Source organism: Mustela erminea, chromosome 14, assembly GCF_009829155.1.
Source record: "Mustela erminea isolate mMusErm1 chromosome 14, mMusErm1.Pri, whole genome shotgun sequence".
Taxonomy (NCBI): Eukaryota; Metazoa; Chordata; class Mammalia; order Carnivora; family Mustelidae; genus Mustela; species Mustela erminea.
The window spans coordinates 5,713,215-5,725,232 of NC_045627.1; the positions used below are offsets into that span (position 1 = coordinate 5,713,215).

Below are 12,018 nucleotides of genomic sequence, written 5' to 3' on the forward strand. Positions count from 1 at the left end.
CATAGTTCACAATGTGTCTTTCATCTTCTATTTGGGGCTTTTAACATAGCTCATCTGTGAAAACTCATTGCAGCCATATCTTACTTTTCCATAGTGCTCAATTATATATGTATGTGAAAATTATTTTCCTTGATTCTCATTGCAGGTAGAGACAGGTGATGAGTTATTATCACTGCTCTTTGTTCTTTTTGTAGTTGTTAAGCCTGTGAAGAAAAAGACATCCACGTGTCCCACTCAGCAAGCAACATCTATATGTTCTTGACCTTCTTTATGCCGATAATCTTACACTTTTACTAAACTTCAGTCACTTGCTTCCATTGTAAAGACAGAACTGTCACTCTCTAGAAATGTTCCATAGATGAATGTTACTTTGGATAATCCACCATTTTGACATCCATCTCCACCAGAATTCACCGAGCTCTAAGCTTGTATATACCACTGCCTGCTGGGACACGTTTCTGTGCATATCTGAAGAGTATCTCAGACTCCGCTTGTCCTAAACTGAGATCATGAGTTTCTCTTGCTAACCTTATCCTCCTCCCAACTTCAGTTAATGGTGCCACCACCATTTCTGCCCACAAGCTAGAAAACTGATGCCTTTCTTACCACCACCCACTCAGCCACCCACTCAGTCTAACCCCAAATCCTGGAGACCCCTCAATTCTCTGGCCTTCTGCTTACATTGATTGATTTATTCATTCATTCATTCATTCTTTCATTCATTCATCTTCATTTCCACAAGCTCTCACTTTGTGCCAGATCCTGTTCTAGGTGCTAAGGCTACAGAACAGTGATCCTTGCCCTTACTGCATTTACCATAGAGGTAAACTGTCATCATTTGCTTTCTGGAACACTCCTTCCCAATCCAATGGTTGTGTGGCATCCACTCCTGCTCTACTCAAACCCATTCTTCACCCTGCAAAGTGGCCATTTGGAAATGTAAATTCGTATGCTGGAAACCCTTCCCTGGATTCCAAGAAAAAGTCCTGTATTCCTAATCTGCCCTGCAAGGTCCCGGGTAATCTGGCCCCACCAGCTTCATAGCCTCTTTCCCGCTAGTTCCAGATCCTCCCTCAGCCCCACCTCTTTGTTTTAGTTAATTCCAATCATCTTTCAGCATCTCAAATAGCACAGATTGAGGGAAGCCTTTCTGATCCCCATATGCAGACAGACCTCCCTGTTATCCACCATATAGTTCCCTGCACTGTGCTCCTCTTGTTTAGTTAACGTTTGAGTCTCTCGTCTGAATATGTCTAAGACAAGGAACATAATCTTGTTTCTCGCCATTCCATTCTCTGAGCCTAGCACCAGTCTTGCTGCACGGCGGGTTTTCAATCTCTGTTTGATAAAGGAAGCAGTAAGTAAATGAATGAACAGTCCCACCACTTGCTTTCTCTTTTTCATTGTCTACTTCCATGCTATGGATTGCAGTCGTGCTGACTTCCTCTGGAACTATTCTTTATCAGATGTTTCTTCTTTCTTCTCTCGCTTTAAACCCCACTTCTCCACTGGCTCCTTCCCCCCAGTACACAATCATGCTCAAGTCTCTCCGGTCTGAAGCACAAGAGTCCACACAACAACCATCCCCACCCCCGTCAGGGGCTCCCTTTCCACCCACAGACTAGCCAGATCTAATGTTCTGGGCTTAATGCTGTTCACTTCTCCACCTCACTCTCCACCTGGGAGCAGTAGCTCCCGGGGCCTCTAGAACTACACGGGATAGAGTTCCCAACAGCTCCATGGTGGGCACATCTCATGCTTCCCTTTGTGTGCCCTCCTGCAGCACCCAGGCCTTCTGAGCATTTTCTGCGTTAATCTCTCTCCTCCCTTGTCTTACAGGTCACCGTGCTCCCCTGGTTTTCTTCCTGCTCCACTTCAGAGCACCTTGCTTGATTGTTTCCAATGCCTTTTACTAAAATCTCTCTCACCTGAAAATAACAGATAACATTCTGCTTGTTCCTCTAACTCTGTTCTTGTCCATCCCTTTGCACAGTTGAGCATTTGGGGGGCACTGTCTTACCTGGCTTCCTCACTTCCTACTTACTGCTCAATCTACACTCTCTTCCTGTGCTTCTCTCATTTCAGGAAAGCTTGCTCTTCTGTCTTTTTCTTCCTTATTTTTCAGGCTGGCAGTTTTCTTCCCTTGCCCCTGATCCCTTTCAGCCACAGCACCCACCACTGCCCGAGAATCTCCGCTGGATTTTCAAATAATTGCAGTGAATCTGGTTGGTAGACAATCGTCTGTTGATCAGCTTTGGTTCAAGCTCTATCCCAATCCAGTCAGTCATGTTAGGGGTATGGTCATAGCCACAGTCCTGTTCCTTCTAGAATCTGTAGGAGTGTGTTGTGTTTTATTGTGTCTTATTTCAAACATTCAAAATTAAATTCTAATAGACAACCTTTGTCTTCCATTGAAGGAAAAAGAACCTGAAAAGTCTTCGTTACATATGGAAAATCCTAGAATCCAATAGAACAAAATTACCCCCAAAATAAATCAGTTCCCTGTGTAGGGCCCCCCAGGCAGGTCCTTGTGCTAAGAACCAGCTTCCTCACATTGAAAGCAATGACAGATACTTACTGTATAAGCACAGGGTGGTTGACCATGGTTCTAAAAATATTTCTCACTAAACAAAGTTTTCTTGCCTGGGGAAAGTGTAATCATTGTGATTATTAATCAAACAAGCAAAAGGATTTATGGTACATACATCAGGTGAAAAAATTGTACCAACTGCTATCAAGGTTACAAAGAACTGAGAGACACAAGGATTCTTCCTAAGAGTACATACTCTCAAAGAGAGACAAAGCGTCTACGGCTGACAGTTGAACAATGCTGGGGTTAGGGGCACCAATCCCCCGTGCAGTTCCAAATCCACAAATAACTTCTGACTCTCCCAAAACTTAACCACTAATAGCCAACTACTGACTAGAAGTTTTACCAATAATGTAAATAGTCAGTTAAAACCTATTTTTTATGTCCTATGTATTATACGCTCTATGCTTACAATGAAGTAAGCTAGAGAAAAGAAAATGTCATTAAGAAAATCATAAGGAAGAGAATATACACTTACAGAGTTGCATTGTAGAGAAGAAAATCCATACATAAGTGGACCTACAAAGGTTGAACAGTGCTCAAGGGTCAAGTGGACTCACAAAAATAATGACACCTGGAAGGGGTACGTTAGGGACCTGGAGACTCAGACAGATCATGTGTGTATTCAGGAGGGAGAATGAGAGGGGAGGGGGATTTTGTGTGTTTAGATAAGATTTTTTTTTTTTAAGATTTATTTATTTATTTGGAAGGGGCAGGGCAGAGGGAGAAGGGATAGAGAACCTTAAGCAGACTGTGTTGATACTCAGAGTCCAATGCGGGGCTCGATCTCACAGTTCTGAGATCATAACCTGAGCCGAAACCAAGAGCCTGATGCTTAACAGACTGTGCCACCCAGGAGCCCCTATTTAGATGGTTTGAAAGCGTGGCCTAAATGGCAGATCTGGATTGGGTCTCGCGAAACAGGAAATTTTAAGTGGAAGTGGCATGTGATATGGAAGGAATTAAACCATTCCAGGACGGAAGGGAGAGACTAATACAGCAAACTCAGAAGCTGTGGAGTGAAGGTTTACAGACTCATCTGCAGTCCTGGCCCAGCAGTTCAGGGGCTTTCGTTGGGGGAATCTCTGTGTTCCCAGATCTGACGATTTTCTGAATAGGTAGATTCTTCTTGAAAAGCTAAGCCACTGACCTTCGCCATAAAGCCACTCTCTGCTGGAAAGCTTCCTGGAAGACACTCAGTGCCCCGTGTGCAAACACAACAGGTTATGAAGTGCATCGTGCCAAGCCATCAAAGAGCTGAACCAGGTGCTGGGCCAAGTGCTGTCACGTGGGGATGCCGGGGGAGGGGGGCGGTTTCTGGTGATAACCAGCGCCCAGGCTGGACCATTCCAGGTGGCAAAAAAAGATACTGCCCTACTCTTCTTTCTTTCTCTTTTCTGGTATTAGGGCCATAAACGCCCCCACGGTAATAGACTGAGATCATGGAAGAACTAAGCCTGGGGGAACCCATTCCATGCTGCTGAGACACATGACCCAGTTTTGGACAATGCTAAAGTGCTGGGTGACCACTGCTCAAGTTAGCAGGACTTCAGAGGCAGGGGACAGTGGGGGGACCATGGGAGTTAAGTCCTGCTGGGGGTGGGAAACACCCTCCCAGTGTGCATGGCAGGGTAGAGCAGAGGATGTCAATAGAACACTCTCTAAAACAGCTTTTCTTTTAACTAAAAAAAAATTTTTTTTTGAGTTCCAACTTCTCCCTGTTCTATTTGATCTCTTGCTTCCAGGAGCACCCCCATCTTCCTTCCCCTTCCTTCCTTATTTCTTGCACCCACGGAAGGCATGTTGAAGAGGTGAGCAGGGATCCATTCTGTTTTGACACTCACAGGTAAAGTGGGATCGGAGGCATGGTTAAGAGATGGAGATGAGAGAAGGGACATTACGAGCATCGCCCAGGCCAGGGCAGACCGTGTGACACAGGCCTGCGTGGGCAGAAGGACCCGAAGGGGAGTCATCTGGTGCTTGCTGCTCTACCACCGGACCTCAGGCTGCACCTGGTCTGCATTTCTCACAGAATGGACACCTCCCACCACAGTAAAGGGACATTGTGACACTCTTTGCCAAAGATGACAGAGAAGCTGGGGTCTGCTCTGTTGGGGTCCCCTGACACATGGTCATGGTACGAACAGGAGTTAGGGACTCAAGGTTTGGAGCATGTTGGGATTCCTGGTGAGGCATCTGCAATTGTCAGAGGGCCAAGTTTGTATGTCACCTGCTTCACGCCTCTCCTCCCCACACATTTGACCTTGTAAATGCTGCATATATAAAATCGCAGACTTGGAAAGAACCTTAATAGGCTAAATGCTCTCCATTGTGTCTTTCTAATTTGTAATGGTTTGCCTTCCTCTTGGACACTCATGGCTGGAGCTCACCGTTTCTAGAGGCAGCTCATTCCATAGGTAGCCAAGTCATAATTAGAACGTTCTTTCTTACAGTGATTTCTAAGCCCTATGCCCGTATCTTCTGCCCATTAGTCTTCGCTTTGCCCTTTGAAGACCCACAAAATAAATTCACACGCTTTTTTTGTCTGCATGCAGCTATCCGATCATCCTAAATTTTCTTTCCTCCAGGCAAATGCCTGGGATACTCCTGCCATTTCTCCAAGCTGAGCTTCCAGACCTGTCATCAGACAGGTATATCTCATAGGTGTATGGGCCATATCTTGTACTGGGCACCCCCACTCCCCAGACTGTCCCAGCACTCTCCGGGAGTGAAGGATGTCTACTTCAAAGACCCACATCAGAGATGCAGCCTGAAGCTTGTTGCCTGGTGGGACAGCTTCAGTCCGTTCTCAAAGAAACTGCCCTCCTCCTGTCAACCCAAATGCTAACATTTTTTTTTTTAATTACACTAAAAGACACGTAACATGAAATTTATTGTCTTGGCCATTTTTCAGTGTGCGGTTTGGTGGCATTAAGCACATTCATGTGACTGTGCCACCCTCATCCGCATCAACCATCCTCAGGACTGTTTATCTCGACGAGCTGAAACTCTGCCTTATTAAACACTAACTCCCCATTCCCCTTTCTTCCCCGCCCCTGGCAAACACAATTCACTCTACTTCCTGTCTCTGTCAATGTGACTACTCTAGATTTCTCACGGAAGTGGAATCATACAGTTTTCATCCTTCTGCGATCGACTTATGTCACCTGACAAAGTGTCCACAAGTTCAATTTACATTGTAGCGTGCATCAAAATTTCATTCTCTTTTAAGGCTGAAAAATACTCCATTGTAAGTTCATACTACATTTTGCTAATTCATTCATCTGTTGATGGACACTTGGGTGCCTCCTCACCTTGACTGTTGTGGAGAATGCTGTGAACATGGATGCAAAATGCCTCTTCAAGTTCTATCTCCAACTCTCTCAGGTATAAAGGCAGGAAAGGAACTGTGAACGCTATTTTGTACTTGCTGCTGATGCGCTGGGTTTCCCTAACACCGTGTTTGTGAATTTCACTTTTTGAAAGTGAAAGACTTTCCTATGGCGCTACCATTTCTACAAATTGTTCTCATCATCTTACTCTGTTGAGAGAATTAAACCTATTCACAGAAACTGCTTGCCATTTATGCCTAATTATCATCCGGCACAATAGTGATCATTTACATCATTATCTCTATGTCTGATTAACTTGCAAGGCTCTGTGCCAAGCACAAGATTTCTTTCTCACAAAGCTTGGTCACTTGTCTCCAAATTATGTCAATTAACGTGAACACCAAAGCAGAAAGCAGTCCCACACCTCTCGCATCCAACACACCCCCTCCCAGCCCACCCTTGATCCCCTCTTGCGAATCCTCACCCCTTCCCCTGTATTTTCTTCCATATTCCGAATTTTTTCTGAGAAATGCATGGGCTGACCTCTGCCATGCTCAAGTGGGGGTGGGGTGTCAGAGACGTCAGCTCCCCCTCACGTGGTCACAGGAGGGAAGTAGCCAGTCAGAAGGCCTAGCTAGACATTGCGGAGATTGCTAATTTCTCTGATGACAAAGACAGGTGATCAACGTGCCCAGGGCAGTGGGCTGAGAAGAGGAAGGGAGGCAGCCGACTTCAGTCCTCAAGATTCAGGTTCACTTTGAAAGCCAAAACTACAGAAATACTTGCATTCCTCAGCCCACCCCCTCCTCTGGGCTCCAGTCGACAGTAACATAGGATTTAAAAGTATTTGGGTTTTGGAGGGGCGAGGGTTGGGAGGTTGGGTGAGCCTGGTGGTGGGTATTAAGGAGGGCATGGATTGCATGGAATACTGGGTGTGGTGCATAAACAATGAATTCTGGAACACTGAAAAGAAATGTTAAAAATAAATAAAAACTAAAAAAAAAAAAAAAAAAAAGGTATTTGGGATTCCTTGGCCCAGTGGTAATATGGACCCAGGACAGAGTCTAAGTGAGAGAAGTGAAATACAGGAGACAATGGCAAAGTCATCTGAAGAACCTTTCTAATGATTTGTCAGGCTCAGCATGATGCCTACTGTTCCGGGCTGTCTGTCAGTAAACAGCTACCTCAGAACTCACTGGCTGAAAATAGCAACCGTGTTATTATAGCTCATGAGTTAGGTCTGGTTTAGCTGGAAGAATCTCAAATATGTAAAATATTTGTATTTTGTACTGTAAAATATAATAGTATATGACAAATAGATCGACTGCATGGAAAAAAAACATTTCTGCAGAATATTTGAAAACTATAAAAATGTACACGAAATAAAAGTCACCTGTGTACTCCACTATCACTCAAAGACGACTTTTGGGAGCCAGCTGATGTGTCTGAGACTCTGTACATAAGACTGTGTATCTTCAATACATAAGATCACGTAGCTTCAGTAGTCTTCAGATCCATCTTCCACAGCTATATATCTGTGCTGTAGAGATACCATAATTTATTTAGCCATTCCCGTACTTGAAACATTTTAATTGTTCCCGATTCTTACTCATTTCATAATAAACACATGCATACGTATTGCATATATAATAATATCCCTGTATTATTTATGAATAGCCTGTCTATAAATCTTTACCCGATTATTTTTTTCTTAGGACACATCATGGAATCACCTTGAAGCACAAACGCTTCAAGGCTCTGGGAATGTATTGCCATATTGCCTTTCCAGAAGGGTGCCCCGGTTTTCACTCTCCTCCACGGTCAGGTGGCTCACTGACCCTGTCACTTTAAAAGAAACACTTGGGAAAGCTGAATTTCTTCTGTTCGTTGGCACACTGGGAACTTGCTTCGGAGAGTTCAGAAAGGTGCCTTTCCCAAACTCTACTTTACTCTCAGATTCTTTTGCGGGGGTGGGGACTGTAGATCTCTATGACCCAAGGTGCCTTCCAACCCTGGGGTTTTGATATTTTCACCGTCACCGTTGGCACCACGTCGCTCGAGGCTTGGGCCAATGGGCAGACGAAGGAGGGATTCCAGAGCTCGCTATTTGGTAATACAAGCCCCGATTAAGACAAAATAGGTGGGAGGTGTGGGTGGGAGCAGAGGCTGGGACAGCCAGCGCGCTGCCTCGCAGACGGTCACCCCCGGCCCGCGGTCCGCCGAGCTTTGGTTACAGAAGCCAGGAGGGAGCAGGAGGTGCCTGGGGCGACGGCAGGACAGGGGTCTGCGCGCCAGCGACCCCCGTCCACTCCGCAGGACCACGCGATGGGCGGGGGTGCCCGGGCCGCGCTCCCAGTCCCGGCGGTCCGGCCAAGTTTGCCACGCGGTCTCAGCCGGCTCTCGGGTTACCTGAGCCGGCACCCACGTCAGCGCCACATCATCGGGGCCTTTTATATTGCAGGGAAGCAGGAAAAGAAGGAAGAAAAACCTCTCCGGGGCGAGCCAATCGCAGGCAGACGCTGCCGCCGGGGAGCGCGGGGGGCGCGCGTGGGGAGTGGGCGCGGGCCGGGGGCGGGGCCGAGCGGCGGCGGGGCGGGGCGGGGGCGGGGCCGGGGCCGGGGCGGGGCCGACCTGCGGCGGGGCGGCGGGCCGCGCTCGGGCCGGTCTGCGGCGTGGGCCTCGGCTGTGGCGGCGGCGGCTGTGGCGGCGGCGGCGGCGGGGGAAGATGCTGCAGTCCCTGGCCGGCAGCTCGTGCGTGCGCCTGGTGGAGCGGCACCGCTCGGCCTGGTGCTTCGGCTTCCTGGTGCTCGGCTACCTGCTCTACCTGGTGTTCGGCGCCGTGGTCTTCTCGTCGGTCGAGCTGCCCTACGAGGACCTGCTGCGCCAGGAGCTGCGCAAGCTGAAGCGGCGCTTCCTGGAGGAGCACGAGTGCCTGTCGGAGCAGCAGCTCGAGCAGTTCCTGGGCCGCGTGTTGGAGGCCAGCAACTACGGCGTGTCGGTGCTCAGCAATGCCTCGGGCAACTGGAACTGGGACTTCACCTCCGCGCTCTTCTTCGCCAGCACCGTGCTCTCCACCACAGGTAGAGAGAGGCCCGCCGCGCGGGCGGCCGCGACCCGCGGCCCCCTGCCCGCCGCCCCGGCCCCTCCCCCGGCCCCCCCGCGGCGCGCATCGCGGGCTCCGGAGCCGGAAACCCGCGCGGCGGCCACCGAACGCGCCTTGGGTGTCGCCGCGCGTAACTCCGGGGAGTGGTCCCTAAAGCCTTCGACCGGGGTTTCTAGGGGGGCTTCAGGGCCCGCGTCCCGTTTTCCGCGGTTCCCTGCCCCTGCCTGTCCGGTGGGGATCTGGAGCATCCCGGCCGCCGCGCGGCGGGGCGAGGTGATGCTGGAGCCCGTCCACTGCTCCGAGTGCGCGCACTGTCCTCCGCCCCCACCCCGCAGGGCCGAGGCTGCGCTCAGGGGTCACCTTCCGGAGGGTGTCCCGTCCCGGTGATGCATAGATTTCTTGCCTCTCTGCGCTTTGGGGAGCGGTTGTAGGGGTGGCGGGATGACATCACCCTGCTCTTCGCGGGTGACCTCTGAGCGGACTGGCGGATCCGGTTTCTTTTCGGAGTCGGAGGAGGGGTGCGGAAAGGGAGCATCCGATCGCCTCGAGTCTGGCGAAATGGGGGCACCCTGATTCAGCAGTTTTTTCAACTTCAGGTGTGCGAGGCCGCCCTTAAACTTCGCAGCGACACTTCCCCGCCCTGCTCACCCCGTAGGACGCTCTGGAGTGGAGGAGCGTCCTGGGGTACGGGCGCGGCCGGCGCGTGCCCCAGGGCGCCCTTCCTGTGCCGGATTAGATGAATGAACGCTGGATTTTCCCGGCGGCTAAGCGAGGCGCACCCACCTGGTTGGAGATATTTATAAACTGATATTTGAGCCCTGGAAAGTCTCTCAAAGAACGTTCAGCGAAGTCCCCTTTTTTATCCAGGAGATGGAATCTTTCAGCCGTCCGTCTTGGCTGGAACAAGGTCACGCACTTCCTAGTTACCTGGGCAGTCCTGGAATCCGGGCCCCGGGTGACCCCTGCTAGGATACCGGTCCCGCCCCACCCCCACCTCCGGAGCAGGTGAATCAACTTTGTGTGGCAACAATTCTTCACTCCACCTGCTCGGCGCCTCCCAGGGTTTATTTGTAATGCCCTTGGGCTAAACCCGGTTGAATGTTTTGGTAATAAGTCTAAGTGATACTAATAGTACACTTGCCATATAAATCCTGTAAAACAACGATTTGGAAGTCTGGGGTGCATTACCAAACTGCCGTGAACAATTCTAGCTTGCTTTGTGATATTCTAGAGACGGTGATAAGCTTCGCGCTATTCAAGAGTGCTCTCTTTCTCACTTTGCCAACACCAGTCTTTTTTTATTTTGACAAGGGCTGCCTCCATTGTCTTTGTCAGGCTCCCAGCCTCCCGTCATTTAAGTCACCATGCTTTTCCTTTGAAGTACATTTGTTCTCAATCAAAAATCATTCATTCTCTGCGGCACTGTTTCCACCCGCTACAGAAGGTCTTAGAACTGGGTCACAATGTTGAGTAAACGTTAACATTTCTAGTGTTTTCTAGGTATTGGTATTTTAAAGGCAGAACCAGGATAAGAACAATATTAAGTGTTTGCTTTTACTGGGTGGGATTTTTTCCATGACTGACGCAGCTCATGCCTAATCTCATCACATTAAATTAAATACAATTAAAGCCATTTAAATCTCAAAAATAGGAGTTTACATCTTGAGTTACTTCCCAGGTTCCCTCTCCTACTTTTTTGAAAATTAGGAAAATTGCAGTTCCTGGTTTTTGTTTTTTTGTTTTTTTTTAAAGTGGGGATAGATGTCTTATTATTGGTATTCAGATTACATTGTAGTTCCCAGGAAAGTCTGTTTTCATGCAAAACAAGAGTTCACTTGGGGGCACTTAAGGATACACTAGATGAAAGATGTGCCTCTTGGTTTGTAAAGTCAGCAAATCAATGAATTTTTGTCATTGGTAGAATTGACTTGATTAATTCAAATAGAGTTCCGGTAAGCTTCAGAATTTTCTACATTTTTGTGTTGACCCAGGATCTGGCACATTTTGATGTCCCAGGTGGTAGCAGCACACTGTTGTGGTGGCAGGGGGTCAGACGGTTTGTCGAATGAAGCCAGTCTGCTTCATTACTAGAAAAATGTTTTCTGGAAAAATACTAGACAACTTGAAGCGGAATTGTGGTCCATGCTTCTCTTTCAGAGAGCTCTAAGGTATGTTGTGGTTCTGTTTGTTTAACTCTTCCAGCGCTGTCGATGGCAAATCTCTGAGCTCATTGTCCCCCAGTCTCTCAGTACAGTCAGCCCTGGCTTGCCCAGAGCCTTAGCGGTGGGCATCACAGAGTTGATGTTCTGAGTAGAAATCGCTGTAACCCAGGAACGCGAATGGGCTTAGGGCAGAATGTTCTCATCTCAGAGTACCAGCTCCCATTCCTGTGAGGACCTGGTCGAGGCTTCTGGTCTCTTTGGAAGAAGACTTACGTTGGTGATTCAGGGATGTTGAGTTGAATCTCTGCTCCCCCAAGGACCCCGTGAATGATTTCAAACAACCAAATGTCTCTTTACTTCTCTTGGATTGAAAAAGATACAGCAACACGGACATGGGATCTGTGTGGGGATGGGAGGGGAAAGTGCGGTACCCTTTTACCTTTCCAGAGGGAAGAGCTGTATAAAAACAAAAGGAGGCATTATAGACTGAGGTATTTCCCATACAACTTTGATACTGTGGTTTTGTTTTTTCTTTTTCTTTTGTTTTGTTTGGGTTTTTTTTCAAGGATGAAGGGACATGTAGGTGACACTTGGGAATTAAGAAATAATAAGGAACAATTTGTCATGTCTGTGTACTGTATGTTTGCTTCTTTGTTCCTCCCCTTAAGCAGGATTCTGTCATGCTGATGTTTGGTAAAAATAGAGATTTGTGGGCAGGTGACTCTCAGGTGGTTCTTCCTTGTGCTGTGTTGTAGGTAGGAGTCCAAGACAGCCGGTTGTTGTCCGCTGTCAGCTTGGTGCCTTGTATCAGTGATGAAGTTCTAGAACCTA

General features: G+C 48.3%; 1 protein-coding gene across 1 annotated transcript in view; it reads left to right on the top strand.

The window, feature by feature from the left end:
- Positions 1-8,567: 8,567 nt before the first annotated feature.
- Positions 8,568-12,018, top strand: part of KCNK1 (potassium two pore domain channel subfamily K member 1) — a 43,081-nt gene continuing 39,630 nt past the window's right edge. The window contains exon 1 of the mRNA XM_032313011.1: positions 8,568-9,002. Coding sequence (XP_032168902.1) covers positions 8,648-9,002 — 355 coding nt within the window. The 5' untranslated portion in view covers positions 8,568-8,647. The remainder of the gene's footprint in view (positions 9,003-12,018) is intronic.